Source organism: Leopardus geoffroyi, chromosome D2 (genome assembly GCF_018350155.1).
Source record: "Leopardus geoffroyi isolate Oge1 chromosome D2, O.geoffroyi_Oge1_pat1.0, whole genome shotgun sequence".
NCBI classification, from domain to species: Eukaryota; Metazoa; Chordata; class Mammalia; order Carnivora; family Felidae; genus Leopardus; species Leopardus geoffroyi.
Genome location: NC_059334.1, coordinates 69917545 through 69936746, shown reverse-complemented (window position 1 = coordinate 69936746; position 19202 = coordinate 69917545). Strand labels below are relative to the sequence as shown.

Sequence of the window (19202 nt, the reverse complement as noted above, 5' to 3'; positions counted from 1 at the left end):
TAGAATGATGGAAAGTCGGTGGTATGTATGTGAGTCTAATAAGTTCTAGTTGTAGGAACCTCTGGGAGGGTCGAGGAGTTGGCTATCAATATGACATATTAACACTGTAAGCTGTAGCCATAGTTTAATTATTTTAAGGCATTTTATTTATTCCATAGCACCAGGTGGAGATACAAGATCATTAAACAATATGATAAAATAAAGCAAAACTAATACAGCATTGTTTTACTCTGACGGCCAAAGATATATGATAATGTCTCTATGCTATTTAAGAGTTTTTGACTAGAACCAATAAAATATGTCTTTTGTCCTTCCTGACTATAAAAATTCTGAGTTTACAGGAAGAAGAGATCCCAAACTAGTTGGAACTCCAGCTTTGAAACCAGTTTAAGCTTCCTTGAGTCACTTGGATCTAGTCTGTTGCTAAATAAACACGTACTCCCTGTGATCAGAAATTTGGGAACTAGCTGAATTTCTCAGTTTCTTAACACGGTTGTAAAAGCCCCAACAAACTACAGATCTCAAAACTTCTCAAATACATTAAACATGGAGATACAAACTGATGTGTTTTCAAATTATAAGGCCACTAATTAAGTCTGTACAAGACGAAGGAAGAAAAAGTAGAGCTCTGGCTTTTTCTAGCACATTCTAGCTTCTAAGGATTTGCCAGTTCTCTATGAGGATTGGTTCATTTACTTTTCTTATCGTGTTGACCATGTGCATCATTAAAATCAACGTCTTCTGGATCACTGGGGTGGCGGTATTATCAGGGTGCAGCACCACGTGATTCCACGGGCTGTTTTTGCATGTGTGTTTCTGACTTTTGTGTGTGTGTGTGGGGGGGGGGGGTTCCATTCTAATGATCAGAAGTTAATGAGACAAAGACAGATAACTGCTTCACTGTTAGAGTAAAGGCTAAATGAAGTCAGTCCATTTGGTACTGATGATTTCTTAAATCAAGTAGAAAACAAATAGTGAGAGCATCGAGCATCACAAGGTATACGGTAGGATTGGGAACTCCAGAGACCTTGTCACCGATGTCACTCCAGAGTCATGTTGCCAGCAGCAGGTTTCATTTAGGCAGTGCCACAGTAGGAGGTTAAATTTATGTTGATGTGAGTTTTATTCTTTTTGTAGCTTTATTCCTTTTTCATCTGTAATTTTCTTTTGATTTTAGAAATCAAATATAAAAATGAGTCAGTTAATACCTCTATAATGTTTATACATATTGAAGAAACACTATAATAAAAACAAATTAGGTTAGCACTGGGGGCCTCTCAGGAATTATTTTCTTTCATAATACTCAGGTTTAAGCAAAAGTATTATATTCCACTCTGATTCCCACATATCATCATTTGAAAGATTGGAACCCCCTGCCTGGTGGCTCAGCCCTGGTTCTTAAATAAGCATTGCACAACCTCAGGGACAAAGGCCCCCTCTTGGCAAAATTGGCTATTCCTGTGCATTCTGTACTTAGTACTGACTTGGTGGTTATGCCCTACATTCTCGTCAAAATGTTCAGCTGCACTTGGTTGGGTGTGCTAGTGTTTTAAAATTAGAATGGCTTTCAAAGGAGTCCACTGCAGCCCTGACTTGAGCCTGGGGAAAGGAGACTTCTCGGCCAGCTGCCGGAGAGAGACTGTAGGATCTCAGAGCCACAGGAAGTCACAAGAGGAAGTAGGGCACCAAAGACAATCACTGAAAGGCGCAAAAATCATTGGAACACGTAATTGGCAAAGCGCTATTCTCCGCTCCTCAACGGTATGTTCTTCTGTTTGTTCTTGTTGGCAGCACAATAAATGGGAGTTTGTCATCGACACAGGAGATGATGTTGGGTGGAGGAGATGCCACTGCCTGCCTGGCGATCCCCTACAACACGGCACAAATCCCCAGCATCACGATGAGGTGATAGAGGACGTCTGGGAACCAGATAGGAAAGCAGACACAAACAGTTTACATGGAGCAAGGACGGTGGCAACAAAGAGTTAACTCAACAGAAGAGGCAACTCGGGGGCATTAAGTAGGTTTACATAGACCGCTGCACATTTTATACAAAATCGGTTTTGTTTATCTTTTGGGGTTTCCGGAGCTTGGTTTGGTCAGTGCAAGGAGCCCGGCAGATTGACCTGGGTATCTGACAGATGGGACTCTGAACATGGATAACACAGTGACAGCACATTTCACCATAGGGCTTTCACTGTAGAACTTCCTCAAAAATGAGGATCTGGAATTAGAGTCTCAAAAAGTTGGTTTACATGATTTCTGGTAATCGTGAGAGCAAAGTCTACGTCTGTGAGTTTGTTAATAAATAGAACCGTCTTACCCCATCTCCTCACATAGTTGTTCTCCTTCTCATCATTCGGGTGAGATCTTGGGTCTTAGCTGAAACGTTTCTTCTTCTGAGATGCTTCCCTGGCTGCTATCTAAATCACTCCTCTACCCCCACCCTGACGCGTCCCACTAGTGGGAAGGGCAGGGTCTTTGCCCATCTCTCTCTGCAGGAGTGCCACTGCCTGGAGGAGTAATCACGACTGATCTTTACTGGAGGTTTGCTGTATGCTGGGCACTGTTTGGCGCCCATAGCTGTAAATTTAATCCACACAGCAGCTATGTATGATAGGAGCAATTGTTAGCCCAACTTCAAAGAGGAAACTGGGGAGGGGAAGGGTGACTTCATTGCCCACGGTCATTCAGTTAATGAGGGGCAGAGTCATAGCAGGGACTCAGAAATATTTGTGCAAAAAACAGATCATTGAAAACCACCTTCTCTAAATGCAGGAACCCAAGCAAAGCCCCTGGTGATGGTGTGCTGAGAAGCGGGGTCCAATTCTGCCTCGTCCGATTTAGCCCCAGCCCCACCCTGCCTGCAGAGCTCTGGGGCCGGCTGGAGAGACAACCACCTCCATCCCCCTCTGTCCCATTCAGGTGTGTTTTAAACAGCAAGCTTCAAGTCCTGAAGGTTTCGTTGGGGCCAAAGGTGAGCCTCTTTTAAAACACACGTCTACATTGTAAAGGCATTACCCCATGACGTTTCCCAGAAGTGCCTCTTTTCCTTACCTGAGAAGCTATAGAGACTGGGGAATCCCCTGCCTGTAATGAGTAAAGAGAGAAAATACTGAAGGTTTAAGGAAAGGTCATGGAAGGAGCCTCAGAGCGATGCTTCTTAAGTACAAACCTGACCACATCTCCCCCTGATTAAACCAGCAGACTCCCATTGCCTTTAGGACAAAGTTTATAGTGGGTTTCATAAAAGCTTCTTTGAAAGAAGAAGAAAATCATTTTCTCCTTGGCTTTCTCAGGCAGGAGTTGATGAACTTTCTGGAAGGGACCAGAGAGTAAATATTCCAGCTATGGGCCGTATGGACCCTATTGCAACCACCTGATGCTGCCGTTAGAGCATGAAAGCACCTGGAGACAATACCAATATGAACCCACGTGGCTGTGTTCCCATAAAACTTGATAGAAAACTGAAATTTGATTTTTTGTCATGTATACGTGACACGAAACGTCATTCTTTTGATTTGTTTCCAACCCTGTAAGAAGGCCATGGCTCGTAGGCCCTAAAACATCAGGCAGCAGCCTGGATTGGGTCCCCGGCCGTAGTTTAGCAACTGTCCTCCAAGGTAGGTAGCTACTAGAGGCCCCAGCCTTCCCGCAGGCCCTGCTCACCATTCACGTCATACCACTCTTCAGGTTGTCCTGAAGGATTACTGACGGAGGTCTTCCCCGGCCCTGGACGGGGGTGAATCCCCTTGCTGTGAACTCCCATGGCACCCTGCCTCATCCAGCCCCATTGACAGTCATCTGCCTTTCCCTTGGCATTTAGCAACTCTCTCCTTGCTAGATGTAAGTCCTTGAAGACAAGGGTCATGTGGGTCTCCTTTAATTCTGAAACCCCAGCGCCCAGCCCTGCCCAGGGTCAGCACTGACTGCTCTATGAAGTTTTGTCGACTTGAGCCACACGTCCCCGGTACATTTCATTGTGTATTATCATTGTCGACCACATGCTCTGCCCGGAAGCTCAGAATTTCCTGATTCCTTGCGGGCATTGGAATTTAGGCTGCAGATAGAGCGTTTCTGGGTCGTTCACAAACCTCAACTTCTTGGTTTGGCATGAGCTACAGCTTCCCGGCCCCCCAGCTGGGAAGCCTTGAGTTGCAGGTGCAGGTAGTGTCTACAGGCACAACTGGTTTGGCAATTCGGTGAAAATGCTCAAACCGGCTGTGCCTGTGGACGCAGCCCAGAGTGAACTCAACCATTCGGAAAACAGAGAAGCTTACTACGGAGGGAGAGCTCCACTACGAGGACGCCCCCTGTCTGGTCCCGAAGGAGTCGCTTCCGTTTGTCACAAGTCTGGAGACCCAGGAGCAGCAGAGGGGAGGGGCGTGGAGAAGGGGGCCCGAGAAACGAACACAGGAGAGAAAAGAGAGAAAGACAAGAGATTAAAAACAGAAGTCACAAACCTGATAGTCAAAATTCCCCAGCCAACAGGTGTTAGTTACCTTATTTGTCCGCTTATGTATTTACTTACAACCCAGAGCCATAGAGTCCCTTCTCTAACTTGAGAAGAGGGCAAAGCTTTTCTTTATTAACTCTTCAGGCTGGAAGAAATCCCTCTGGGAGAGGTTGTTGGATGTGGGAGGGATTGGCACTGTTTCTTTTGGTAAGCAAGGCTTTTACCCGCGGTTACTGTCATTGGACACTTGCAAATGTGTTCTGATTCATTTTCTTCTCTTTTTAAAATATAGTAGCAATAATTACCCTTTCTTTAACTGTAAAGCATCTCTCTGCTCCCTCCCTTTTATTTGTATTCCTACCTGACCATTTTCCAGCCAAGCAAATCAGTAGAAATAGAGGTTATAATCTTATTTTGGTTGGTTACTACAGGCTACATGAGCAGGTGTCCTCTTTAGAAACTCTGTGTTCCTCCTGACTGGGGTCTCTTATCAAAATAGACCAGAGCAGGCAACACTGTGTGATTTAGCACTTTTAGGTCTAAGACAGTGGTTCTCAAACCTGAGCATGCCTCAGAATGGTCTGTTAAAGCACAGGTTTCTAGGCCCACCCAGTATTTCTGAATCAGGCGGTCTGAGGGACGTGAGGATTTGCCTCCCTAACAAGCTCCCAGGTGACGCCGAGGCCGCCGCGGACCACACTGTGGACCAACTGATCTAAGGACCAGGTTCACACCTGGCGGCAGCGGTAGAGTGTCTCCCAGCTTAATTTGCTATGTGTGTTGATGGATTCTGCAGCAGCTCCTTGGTGGGTGATGCAGAGGGGAAAGCTGACCCCCGGCATGGGCTGCACTGAATGTGGCTGTGAAGCAGGGGCCCCACCACCAGGCCTTTCCTCTCCCAAGGTCAGTTTAGCTGTGATGCGTGTCGGGAATTTCTGCGGTATCTCTCTAGTTCAAGTCCCAGAGATGGACCCTTAGGCTGGCCAGGCAAGGGCTAAAAATACCCACCTTTTCCATCCAGTGCCTACTGCTACCACCTAGGTTTTGAATTTTCCTTGTGCTTTTAACCGTCTCAAGGTATTTCCATGTCTGTCGTTGTACTCATTTTCCCTAACACAGCTCTCTGAAGAGGGAAGGGCCACCATGACTTATCACCACTGTCTTTAAAGATGAGAAAACCAGGCACCAGAGATTGACATGTGCTAGACCATGTAGCTTGTTGGTGGCAAGGCAGACAGAGCCGGAACGTCTGCCCCCATACCCAGTGCCCTTTCTTCCAGAATGCCCTCAGCACACGCGTACATTGGTCTGGTTACGATTCCCAGCTAAAAATACAACTTCTCAAATTCCGCCCCCACCCCCACCTCTGGTCACATCTCTTTCTGGAGAGAGGTGGCTCACCACTGGGCAGGAGAGCTTCTCACTGTCACAGATGAATGTCTCACAGTGTAACCAAACCTTGGAGAGTTTGGGGATGTTCTGGAACCGGAAAGCATTGAATTGGAAGGTGGCTCTGTGATCTTTCCCATTCTCATGTACAAGGACTGTTTCATCTGTGGGGCAGCTGGAGCAGATGGGACAGGGGGAGAGAAAAAATTACCTCATGAACTCTAGCAAAGTCTTCTGACGTAAATTCACAGACAACAGCAACACTCCCTTGAGCTTCTATGCAGTACGTTATCCTCACAAAGCTCTTTGACTGGCAGCACCTTCCTTACCCTCATAATATGAGGTCAAGTTGAGGAGCTATGGGATGGGTGTGCTGGTCCTCATTCCACAGGGGTGGAGAGGAGTGAGAAGCTGCACACCTGGTAAGTCACCATACCTCTGTCCCCAAGAAGGGAAATCCTTGAGAGATGAAGTCGACTAAAGGACTGGGACATGTACAGACTCCCAGTATATGTACAAGATAAAGACACTGGTGCTGAGAAGAGTATTCCCAAAGTACTGCCGTAGCCACCTAAGCCAAGTCATACCCAACATACTTCTCTGTGTACATTGTGAGGGTTTGCCACGGGGAATTTGAATTTCTGTTATATTATTTAAATTCTGCATTATATCGTTACCTTTGTAAGAATTTGGTCATGTTTCTGATATTGGCATAGGAAAAAAATGACTGGAAGGATACCATCTAAATATTAACACTGGCTATAATGGAGTGGTAGCATTATGGACAGGTTTTGCTTTCTTCTTACATCTTTATATATTTTCCAAATTCTCTGCATGAAAATGTAATGTTTGGGAAATTCCAAAGTCCCAAAGATAATCATTGCAATAGAAGAAACAATAATGACACAGATGGGCATTTTTCAAATTGCCCAAAAATCAATGACTCTCACTTGGGGGCCATTTTGTGCTCTGAAGACATTTAACATTGTGGTTGTCACGAGAGGGAGACGGTGATACACATGTAGTAAGTAGAGGCCAGGGATGCTGCACATCATTGTACAATGCACAGGACAGCACCCCGCCCAACAAAGAATGATCCAGCCCAAAATGTCAATGGTATTGAGACTGTACTTGGTTTAAGCAAAATGCTTTTTCACTTACCGAACACATGCTGCTTCCCCATTTAAGTGCCGGACGTTCAACAAAGTGTTGGGAACAGACACAGTCATTCTTGGGAATGTACGGTGAGGCCCGCATGAGCTTTGGGAATTGTTGTCTTTAGGTGACAAGGAACACCAGAGTCTGTCCTCTGTGGAAAATGGTCTATGGGCCCAAAAGCTTAAGACCAGTGGATCAACACCACAGTGGACCCCAAAGTTAATGCCTCTCCCAGAACATCTCTCTGACTCCATTGTCAATCCAACTCAGTGTACGTATACCAGAGATCCACCCAGCTACCTGAGAGCCTTCGAGATGTGCCCTCCTCCATCCATTCCATCCAAACCAGACATCAGGGGGCAAATTAGAGGTAGGACTGAAGGAATGTCAACTCCGTGAGTTAGTGATTGAGATGAGAAGTGACAGTGTGCCTCATATCTGGACCAGGGGTCAGAAGCCAGGCCGTGTTTGTGGTGACCTCTGAGTCATGACAGAGCTGGAGGCATTTTCTGAGTTGTGAAACAAGACCTTGAAGGATCATTTGTTCAATAAACCTGAGATCCTTGTACGAACTCAAGACGTGAGTCCTTAAAATAGCTCTTTGCAGCTGGAGTGACACCATGCCAGTGGAAAACAATGTAAGCAGAGCTTTGTTGGGGGTGGGGAGGAGGCAAGTCCTGGGCAGGCTTAGATGTCTTGGCTCTGCCGCCTCTTGGCATTGGCTGTGGCACCTGCCCCTCTGTGACAGACATCTTGGGAAGACAGGACGCCCAAGGGAAGCTGTGACAACATCACCACAGAAGCCCCCTTCCCCACATAGGATCAAAATTCCCAATAATATATCTCTTCTAATCTCTCCGGGCACTCTTGAAAACTGGGTTTTCCTCGAAAAGGGCCCAGCGGAAACCTAAAGCATCTGGGAGATTATGGGAGTGGACTTTCTCATTCCTCCCCTTGGCACTGTTTTTTTTGTGCCAGTATCTCCAACCTCAAGGGGCCATTTCAGCCAAGCAGAATATGGAACTAGATTAGGGCTTCTTCAGCTGGACTCTGCTTACATGCAGGTTCCCAGGGTTTGCCCAGGAACCCTCCGACGGGGTAGGTTAACTATGTGCCTGCATGTGTAACAGGCACCCAGGGTGTGTAATTCCCGTGCACACACAGTCTGAGCACTGCCGGTATAGACTTCCACAAGGGCACAAGCCTTCCTTTTTTCCTGCTATTTTACCCATCGTTAGCTGGGAGTCGCAGTACCAGAATGATCTGCAGGGAGATGTTTCCATGGTATGCCAGAAACCTTTACCCCCGTGTGGCCATTGCCTGAGAGAGGTTTCAGTGCCTGATCATAATTTCAGGTCCCTGTAGGCCAAGAATTTATTTCACAATCTCCCTGAAATCATTTGATTACACCATTGTCCACAGAACCTAAATGAGTCATTCAGTGACAGGTGTGACATCCAAATTAAGCTCCCATCTCTGCAGGAAGATTTCTGGGTTGCGTAGATGTGATTCTGCTGGCCTGTCCTACCTACACTGCTCAGGAAATAATGCTGCGTGAGTTTGAAGCCCAGATCATCCGTTCCCTTAGTGACTCTGGACTTAGGCAAGTTTCTGAAGCCGTCTCTATCACTGATGCTTCTCATCTGTAATATAGTGCTTATTATACTACCTACTATATTATACTCCCCCTACTATATGGGGGGGGGGCGCTGATGAGATTAATTATATACTTTTAGAGAGAGGGAGAAAGAGAGAGAGTTGGGGGAGGGAAAAAAGAGAGGGAGAAAGAGAATTTCAAGCAGGCTCCACACCCAATGCAGAGCCCGACACAGGGCTGGATCTCAGAACCGTGATACCATGACCTGAGCTGAGATCAAGAGTTGCTTCACTGACTGAGCCACCCGGGCGCCACTGATGAAATTTAACTAAATTAATATTTATAGAGCACCTATCTAGAACATGTTTGGTCTGTTGTAAGTGCTGTATAATTTTGGGGTAAGTAAAAATAAATAAAGGCCCAAGGTAAGGTGGCTCCACCCTTGTTGTGTAATTATTTTTGTCCAGGGCCCCAATATTGACTTAGCTCAGACGGGTTCCAGCAACAACATGGATGTGCCTGCCTGCTTGGGTTTGGGGAACGGTCTCTTCTGTATTTACTGTTCTTTGTGTGGCTGTTGCCCACATCTCTAGTCTAGCTCAATCTGTCCTCTGTTTTTCAAAGCTACAATCTTAAGTGTTTCTAGACAATTGCCATCTCAAGCTCAACATGACATCCCTGAAGTCAAGGAGAATCCAACACCCTTAGCCAGAAATCTTCTTCCCTAGCAACCAACAGCAAACATTCCTCACATTCACAACCCAGAGGTTTGATGTCCCATATTTCTCAGGCTTTTTGCCCCGTCCTTCTCTCCACCCCATATCCAATTGGTTGCTAAATTTTGATCACTTCTCCCTCCTTTGGATGACCTTTCTATTCACTTGGCTATGCTTCAGTTTGGGCCACGGCCTCTAATATGGTCTTTCTACCTCCCATGTCCTGCTTCTAAACCATCCTGTGGATGACTTCCAGAATCATCTTTCTATTGTACAATTCCCATACTTTTGTCCTCTACTCAAAAATGTTAAGAACTCTTCATTATCTACTGAATTAATAATAAAAATCGACAATATTATTTAAATTGATTGGATACTGACTAGGTATTACATGCTAGATTTTTTTACATGGATTATCTAATTGAGTCCTCACCAGGGTTCTGGTGTCAGACTAATTGGATTTGAACCCCCTTCCCCATAAACAGACACACACACACACACACACACACACACACACACACACACACAGTATGTTATATAACTTATATTGGTTAACACCTCCTGTGACTCAGTTTTCTCACCAGAACAATGGGAATGGTAGGTAATAACCACTACCTCTTGCAAGGCAAATGAATTAACACATAATAAAGCTCTCAGAACAGTACCTGGTACCCAGAAAGCACTATATAAAAGTTTGCTAGCATCAATACTCAGTGCGGAAACACAGAAGGTGTCACTAATGTGACCCTAAGAAGCTCCCCCTCTTCCTCCCCAGCTATTCCAAGCCAAAGTAGCCTTGGGTCTACCTGGTGCCCTTCTCGGCACTGTGCTCAAGGGAGTGGTACTCACCCCTTATTGATCAGCTGCCATTGCAAAGGATACATGAAATCAGCCGATGGTGTGGCCCAGCAGCTATTCAAAACCACTTTAAACCTGGAAATGAAATAAAAGACATCCCTCTGAACCAGAGAGTTGTATGCCTAGAAACATCTTGGCTGATCTTTTTTCTTTTCTTTGTATTTAAAAATATAAACATGGAGGAAATATACTTACCTAATGCTCAACCCCTTGGCTTCTACTCCCGCAAACAGATCTGAACCGATTTCAGATGTCTCCAGGACAAAAGGGGCTTCCTTCTTAGTGGAGAACTTGGCATTCTTTAGAAGGAAATTGACACGGGGCATTACAACCTCTCAGACTGAGCAATTGAGCATGACAGGAACAGATGAATTGGGGCGGAGTGGGGGTGGGAGTTCCCCAAAAGGCACAGGCACATGAGACCACAGGGAGACCCTCCAGGACTAGAGAAGGTGTACCTCCTAGGATGCTGGTACCATCTTAGAAAGGATGAGGCTATCACATCTCTGGATTTGCTGGTCACAATGAGACAACACATACTGTATGTCTCATCTATGCCGATGAGGAACAAGATTTGGCTGATGGAAAAAAGGTAGAATCCAAGAATGCTGAAGCACTGAGCTTTACTTAATCACCCACGCGAATAGGGATGAAGCACATGCAACCCCACTTTGCTCTCGCTCACCTTGACTATCTACCCGAGCAGATTCTAGCATGGGTCAGAAAGCATATGATCTGATTCCAGTACAGTTAACAACAGCGGTGATAACAACAACCTACTGATTACCTACTAAGTGTCAGGCGCTGCTCTCCATATTGGGATAGTCTTTCATAGAGATGTATCTGAGAACAAAGCAAAGATCTCTGTCTCTAACCACCTGACTTTCTAGCAAGGGATGCAGACAATAGACAGCAGGTAAGTAAATTACATAATATGCTAGAATAGAATATAATACCTTATATAGAAAAACTATATGTGTGTGTGTGGTTATCACTTCCTCAGGCAGTTCTGGGTGAGTTAAGAAAAATAGTAGGGTGTCCAAATGACTTACCCAAAGGAGACTGACTTCTCCATTCATTGCCCTGGTTTCATTCAACTTTAGTAGCAACCTTTAACTACTCTCTGAGTTTAGCCTCCAGAGACAAAAGCCTTCTGACAAAAGCACAAGGATCCTGGGCTAATTCTAGTGCCCACTACTAACTTACAGGCAAATCAGGCTTTTGGGCCTCAGTTTCCCCATCTGCAAAATGGGAATGTCCTGTGCCTTCATCAGCCTTGCAGAAATATTTTTATGATGGTGATTTTATGTAATAGAAGTATAAAACCTAAGCCAGGATACTAGTTAAAAGATTGACTTTCACAGACTTGGAGGTAAATAGTGGCAGCAAGGATATAGTTAAAATGGACTCTAACCCCCTAAGGGTCAAATGCAGGGCATTTGCTGAGAGGTCTTAGATTCATCTTCCAGGGGTCCTTCATTTTTAACTGATTTCAGGTCCAGCTAGGGCTCCCTGACTCAGTCACCTAGAAGTCAGTTCTTTTCTTTCAGTCAACCCCCTGCACCACTCAGATGGTTGCAATAATTAAACAATAACATTCTTAATCATAAGTGATTTACTAGCATAATATGCAGGTAAAGTGGCAGATTGACAATGGCCGTTCCCGTTTATTGTTAGTTTCTGGGTTCTGTCATGTTTCAAGAGACTGTTTACAAATGTTGGACCTAACCTGGGGACCACAGTGAAGTCCCCAATGTAGCCACTGATGCTTCTCCCACCCCATCTCCCAGCGATCATCCCACAGGGTACCAGGGTATTGGAATATGCCTCTACTTGCAGAGGAGCTAGTGTGTTTCTGTTACAAAGTGGAGAAAAGAATCTGCACCATTAATTCCAATTCTGAAACAAAGCACTTTTAATGGTCAGTTTCTCCACTTCTCACCCTACAGCTGAGGCAATTATCACTGTGATCTCCTCCTACTTTCTTTAGAACATGAGTTAGGGACCTATTTCCAGATAGTTTCATCCTATAATACTCAGACTGTATGTTCTGGCATTCCTAGAAGCACAGAAACACCACATAAATTACCCATTCGCTGAACAGGATGGAAGAACACCTGGAAAAATCATGCCCTCCAGTCCTTTCACTTGGCAGAAAGATTGAGTCACAACTGGCTATTGACACGGTTAGGATGGGTATATCTGGCTTAATGGCAGTTCTCGTGGGCAAGAGCTGAGAGTTGCTGTTGCTTACAAGCTCACTGTGAGATAGAAATGAAAGAAAACTGTGCAAAGCTAATATCCCAGAACATGTTCCTAGAATCGTTCAGAACTGAGAAGGTCACCTCTGACCCGCTGTGCCCTGCATAGGTCGGAAAAGGTCTAGAATATAAGATTTCAATTCCGGGCTCCACTTTTTAATAAGGGCACTGGCCAAGTGGATCGTTCTTAGAGAAGAAGGAGGAAGAGGATGGTGGAGCACCAATGGTGGAGAGATATTGGGGTAGGCAAGCCTAAGAGAGTTGAAGGGCCGTCGGCAACATCACGACTCAGAATTATTTCAGAAGACAGAACCACAACAATGGACTATAGTTCAGGATGTCATATGTAAAATGCTGATCTAAAATGGGAAGGGTCAACTTGCCCTTGTCCCTGAAAGAGGTGGGGAGCCCACCCCTTAGCAATCTTGCAGAAGGGCTTTGGACTTTGGGTGCAAAGTCAAGGTTGATCATCTCTTAAGATTGTTCTGACTTTGGAAGTCTATGAATTTGACCTCTATGGCTTGCACTTGTTCCATCCCATGCCTTTCTACTGGTCTCTGTCTAACTAGGAAGAAAAGTCAATACTATTTCGATCGAATAAGTCAACCTAGCCCCATACTGACATTGACGGCATAAAGGCAACAACACTCTAATGGCAACTGCCGGTGCTAGGAGCTCTCAGAGTTTCCACTTTAAATGGGGTCCCAGGCCCCAATCATGAAAGTAGCCCCAATTGGCTACTTTCACAGGCACCTACCTTGTGTCAGGTACTATGGTAAGTGCTTCATAAGAATAATTTTATTTAATCCTCATAATAGACATATGGGGTAAGTGCTATTATTAGTTTTATTTAGCAAAGGCATAGATGAAGGCCTAAAGAGGTTCACTAACTTACCCAAGGTTACACAACTAATAAATGGTAGAACTAGACTTTAAACCAGTGGGTCAATGGCAGACTATTTTCTACAGCACAGTGGTAGTCTACTTCTGCAAGCTGACTACCTTCCTTTATTTTGAATTGGGGGCCAAAATAACTTCTCACTGAGAACACCAACTATGGCCTGTTGGCAGGAGTGAGTGGGAGGGGGTAGAGAGAGAAGAGAGGAAGCATGTTGAGTAGAACTGGTGGTTTTGGAGCCCAGCATTTAGAGCCCTTGGAATCCTAAGCAATTGGCGGTGCATTGATCCTTTGTGCAATCTAGGGCACAGCTCAGTCTCTGGTAATTTGATGGAAATGTATGCAGGGAGCAGCTGTTGCTTCAGAAACACACAAGAATGCTCTCAAAGCGGAAGAAGGGAGGAGAAGAAAAATACCAGCCGCATGGGTCAGGCATAGGAAACCCAGACTATGGTAGGAATACTAATCAGTACAAAAGTTTCTGTTGCAACATCTGACTCCCTCTTTGCTGAGATCCGTTTGTCCTATAAAGGTCTTAATGGGTCCCAGGAGATGCCTTAGCTTCACTTCTAGAACAGCTCAAGGAAATGTCCTGTTATGTCTGTCTATCCAGCCCAGAGTATGGTCTGGGTGATGATGAGGATATGACATTTAATTTTTTTTTTCTTAAAAAAGTATAGGTTCCTTCCAGTTCTAAAATTGGATTTTTATGTCTGAAACAGCCTAACATGGTTGATGGTGAGAGATGATTTTTGATAATCCTGGTGCCTTTCTATTGCTAATTTCATAAAATCTTTATAGGATCATATCTATAATTTTATCTGGTTAAAGTAATAATCATGCACATCAGGACAGGGACTCAGTAGGAAAGACAGCCTGTCACCATGATACCCCCTGAGATTGTTGTTGATGAGTAAGCCTGTTTTTCTCTCTGGACAACCTTCATCAGTTACTCAATGTTGTTGCTACCTTTTCATGCCCCTGCCAGTCCACACTGCATTAACTCTCCTGATTATAGGTCCAGGGGCTAATGGGATTTCTTTTTTCGGGACTTAACCACTAGTGGTTTGTTGTCAGGGGCAGATCTAGGTTCTTTGGGACCTCAAAGCTTATATAATTTAGAGAGTCCTTTCTAATAAAAGGAGTCAAAATTTTGCATATGAAATGAGGCCCAGGGCCTTAAAGGAAGCCAGTGCAAGAGAGAGGTCATGAAACTTAAGTTCCATCCCCTTCATAGGAAGTAAGCCTCAGAAAGCAGTGCTAAGAGAGATCCGTATGCTAGACTGGGCACTGCTCTGAAGTACCTGCGGGATTGTGGGCACATCATTTCTTCCTTCTGGGCTTCAGATCTCTATCTGTAAAATGGGCCAAGTGACTCTAGGATCCCTCCTAGAGGATCTCTCACCTTCTGAGTTCGGCTGGATTGGTGGCTTCCAGGCAGGCGGTAAAACAAGTTCAAAGAGTTCAACGTCAGTGGAGTTCCAGGTAATAGAGTCATTTCCTTTGTGAAATGAATGGATTGGGCGTGATGGCTTCTAAAGATATCTCCCAGTTCTAATGTTGTATGTAAAAGTTTCTATTTCTGCCTGCATCTTCCTCCAGCCAGCTGGAGTGTCACTATAAGTATGCTTCCTCATTGGAAGCTACAGGTCTAAAAAACAAAACACCCCTTCTAAACAGGAGGGCAGCTGGGCTAATGGCCACTGCATATTTAGTTTTATTTTGAGAGACCAAATTATGCCTTGAACTTCAATGTCAACATAGGCAGTGTGCCCAAATTAGACCAAGAGGAAGCCCACTATCCGAAGGACTTTGGATACCAAAGAACTAGGCAGCAGAGGGCAACCCCATCCTCTCTCCTTAGCCCTGTCCCGGGTAGGAAGGTCACTACTCTGTGCCAAATGCTTTAACAAGAGCTCGATACTAATATAAATCTCTGGAGTGGATTGCAATGGAAACTAATCTTGCCTAAGGGTTAGATGTTGGCTGACTTACTGCCTATTGACCTTTGGACACTCACGAGATTTCTCTTGCCTCGGTTTTCTCAAAATCTGGGAAGGGTAACTTTATAGCTCTATGGCACCTCTCTCAGCTCCTCTATCCAGGCTATGAATCTACCTTTCTGTGGCATCTAGTCTTTGAAGAGATTTAGAACTAGACCAAAGCTTGTCTCTTCATTTCAATTCAAGAATGGGGTTCTGCATAGAGCTTAAGGAAAAGCAAACTTGGAGGGATTATCCTGTCATCTCCTGGAAAGGCCACAGGGCACTAATGAGAACCTGGAGACCACTTACAGTGTAGAAGTTGAGAGACAATTGGCTTTCAAATGTGCCCATGCTCCCGTTCTTCACGTGAACAGTGGCCACTCTGAAAAGGGGAGAGAATTTTGCATAAGGACTGAAACATGCCTGATTGACAGGGACTGCAGAGCACACACAAGGCAGCCAGCCCTCCACTCTCAGAGTGACTTACCTCTGGTCAAAGGCAGCCTGGTTCACCAAGTAGGTGGAGTGGTAGGTGCAGGAGAAGGAGTAGTTCACGGGCTGGTTCTTTACGATCACTGTGCTGTCATTGGAAACGATGTGGCTGTAGAAGTGATAGATGGGGGGCTTGTACTGGAGAAAGGAAGAAGGCAGTTAGGGTGGCCCTGGACCCCATGATGAGAATGAGGGTTCTGGAAAAAGTGATAGAAGATGGTCAGACCAATAGGAAGACATCAGTGTCTGCCAGTCATTGACGTCCGTGCCTACTCTTTTGGTTGTGGGTTGACTGATAATGTTTGTAAAGAGTTCTTGAATACGTTCAGCTAAAATTGTTTAAAATAATCTGGGTTGAATGTTGTACACTTACAAGAAACCCATATAGCCATTGGGCTTCTGACCAAGAAGAACTGGCCAAAGAATCTCTGTTTCCCAGCATCACCTTTTTATCCATTTCCCCCGTCCAAGTAATCTTGCATGAATGCCTTCATTCATCTCCCACTTCTAGAACGTTATTATCTCGTTCGTTGCTTTTTCCTTCTGCCAATAATAAGTACTATTTCTGCGACTTTTTCCTCTGACTTGTTGAACTCCAAGATCACAGAATACTGAAGCTGGGATAGATCTCGAACATCCATGTGAGAGGTGACCTGCCTAAGACCACACAGATGATTTTTGGCTCATTCTTTCAGGATACTCAAAGACATGATGTTTCTGTTAATCATGCCCATGACTCTCTGAATTCCTGAATCCTTGCAGGGCCTTTAGGAAGAGGAAGTGGCCCTGGGTGCTCTTTGCTCTCATTTGCTGAGACCTTATTTATGTACAATCTTGTGCAGTCAAGGCAGTAGGAATGCTAGGGGTCAGCAGTGGCACAGTCTCCCTTCGTGACTACACCCCAACTGGTTCTGTGGCCCTCAACTAGTGACTTTATTGGGAGGTTTCCAATGTCTCCTCTATCATCTAAGGATTTTTGGCAAGAGGGGGTCTGTGGTTCCTTTTAACTCTGATTACCTGCTCCGGGTGCTTCATGAGACCCAACTATGAACTGTGTTACACTTTGGTTACTTCTCTAAAATGCGCTTCTAACTCTGTTTCATCACCACTTCAAAGTCTCAGGCCGAGGATGCCTCACCATCCGGCCGGGGAGGATGGCGCCTTGTGAGCACATGCTCAGAACTCAAAGCAGGGTGGACGTAGGAAATGTACACTCTTCTACTCACAGAAGGTTGCCTAAGTTGCTCAGGCAACAAATTAGGAGAATAAACTTTATCTTATTTTGGGGGCCTAGTTTTCTTAGCAACTCTTCATTGTGTGGCCTGGACTTACCTCGGACTGGGTCCCACAGTAGGACTTGTTTTTAGGTGACAAATCTGGGATCACAAATTGATAGTAACCTCCTTCATGGACCCCATTGTAACACAGCCCGCCAAGCGCCAGCTGATGCACTTCCCAGCCGTAAGGACACTCGGGGATTTTGGTGATGATGGTTTTGGGATAACAAAACACGAGAATGACATCTAGAAAGAGGATACACATGGTTTGAAATCAGATATGGTGATCATACCAATCTACATAAAGAACAGCAGGTTCTAGCCACACCTGAACATGCAAAAGAGTTGGTTAGAAACATTTTCCTCATTATCCTTCATGAGCTGTGATGAACGCTTTCCCAAAACCTCGGGACTCAAAATTAGCCCCCTTTTAAGCTTTGATCTATTTTAAAGAATATATCTGTGAAACCAGACTGAATGGATTAGAAATATGTATAAATTTAGAAATATATACAAATTTCCATGGCCATGAAAGTGAGCATGTAACTTAAAATTTTTTAAAATGTCCATTTCATGCATAACATCATGAAACACTATTTTATAGCACAGAAGTTCAATAGTCAAATATAAAGCAGAAAAACAGTGGTGATTTTATATCTATCTATCTACCTACCTATCTATCTATCTACATACCTATCTACTCATCCATCCATCTATCCATTCATCCATCTATCCATCCATCTAGGATTCTCTAATTTTAAAAAAGTCTATGTTTATCCAATACATTTTCACTTCCAATGGGAAAAATCTCGTTGGCACTGGAGTGCTTAACAGCTTCTACTTGACCATGATATTGAATTTTGATAACAAGATAAACACAGAGCTCTGAACTTTGCAAAGAAAAGCTTCAGGAAACTTTCCAGAAAGATGGACGGGCACCGGGGCATACCTGCTTTATTCGGAGTGCAAGATCTTGCAGAGGCTTCTGCAAAGACAGCCAACAGGACAAAGGCCCTCATCACCATTGCTTCTCAGAACACACTCTCTGCCAGGCGGCCAAACCAAGCTGGCCAAATGTTCACAGTCCTGCCAGAGCCCGAGCCTCGATCACTCTAGGTCAGAAACATGAGCGAGAAGTTAAAATCAAGGGTGAAAATCAAGCAGCACGCACCGTTGGGGGAAATTTCCAAGAGAGATCAATAATTCTGTCCCTCTTTCTTAATGGTTCCTTGTCTGTGCTGAGAGGCAGAAAGTGGGGCTCATACCACCGGGGACGTCAATGACACATGCGGTTGCTTATGTTTCTGACTGTTTCATTCTCTCTGGACTGTAGAGGCTGTCTCCCAGATGCTCCCCAAATCTCCAGCTTCAGTCCTAGCTCGACTTTATATCAGCTGAGGGTGTAAAAGAAACCGGCTCCAGATAAATCACAATGAACACGCATTATCCACTGTGGAGGGAAATAAAAGGGAACCTTGCACAATAATCCGATAGGAAGCTCAGTTACAGCTGCTTGAATCTAATTTATTTTACTTCACAGAGTTGTGAAAACTTTTTTTTTTTTAAACTGCTTCAACCAGGATTGGAATAAAAAGTTTAATTTTTCCCCCTCATACAAAAAATAACTGTGATTGGAGGCAAACTGATTTCTGTACAGTTCCAGGTGACAATTTTCTTTCTTTACGTCTTGCTTTCTTACATTCTTGTTTTTATATGTAGGCTGTCTCAACTTTAAAGAGGACCCAAGTTCAGCTGTGTTAGACCCGCTACTCAAAGAAAAATACGTTGTTTGTGTTAACGCAAACATGTGAAGGGTTTTTTTTTCCCCCTCTAATATTTTTTTAATATTTACTTATTTATTTTGAGAGAGTGGCAGAGAGAGGAGAGAGAGAATCCCAATCAGGCTCCATGCTGTCAGTGCAGAGCCCGATGCGGGGCTCAATCTCACGAACTGTGAGATCATGACCTGAGCTGAAATCGAGTCGGACGCTCAACCGAGACACCCAGGCATCCCTCCCCTCTAATATTTTTTAATAAACGCTGAACCAGAATATCATTCTGGCATTTCTCTAGAACTTCATCCTGAAATATAACTTTTTATTTTACATCTGCAGG

General features: G+C 44.5%; 1 protein-coding gene and 1 long non-coding RNA gene across 2 annotated transcripts in view; one reads left to right on the top strand and one right to left on the bottom strand.

Annotated features, from left to right (window-relative positions):
• Positions 1-826: 826 nt before the first annotated feature.
• On the bottom strand, positions 827-18258 carry TECTB (tectorin beta). The gene is made up of 10 exons (XM_045438904.1): positions 18037-18258; positions 17143-17333; positions 15806-15948; positions 15628-15700; positions 10370-10473; positions 10166-10249; positions 5858-6020; positions 4281-4353; positions 3058-3090; positions 827-1919 (listed from the first exon to the last, which is right to left on the bottom strand). The coding sequence occupies exons 1-10, from the start codon at positions 18110-18112 to the stop codon at positions 1870-1872; spliced, it is 990 nt and encodes a 329-aa protein (XP_045294860.1). The 5' UTR covers positions 18113-18258; the 3' UTR covers positions 827-1869.
• The window catches only part of LOC123577077, a 28192-nt gene continuing 10638 nt past the window's right edge, over positions 1649-19202 (top strand). Inside the window, exons 1-2 of the long non-coding RNA XR_006701701.1 lie at positions 1649-1761; positions 2779-2925. This is a non-coding gene — a long non-coding RNA (uncharacterized LOC123577077). The remainder of the gene's footprint in view (positions 1762-2778; positions 2926-19202) is intronic.

Coding starts and splice junctions, on each gene's coding strand:
- TECTB (XM_045438904.1), bottom strand. CDS start 18,112: ATGGTGATGAGGGCCTTTGTCCTGTTGGCTGTCTTTGCAGAAGCCTCT. Junction 15,949..17,142: donor ACTGTGGGACCCAGTCCGAG/GTAAGTCCAGGC, acceptor TCCTTTCTCCAG/TACAAGCCCCCCATCTATCA. Junction 10,474..15,627: donor TGTCTCTCAACTTCTACACT/GTAAGTGGTCTC, acceptor TTCCTTCTAAAG/AATGCCAAGTTCTCCACTAA.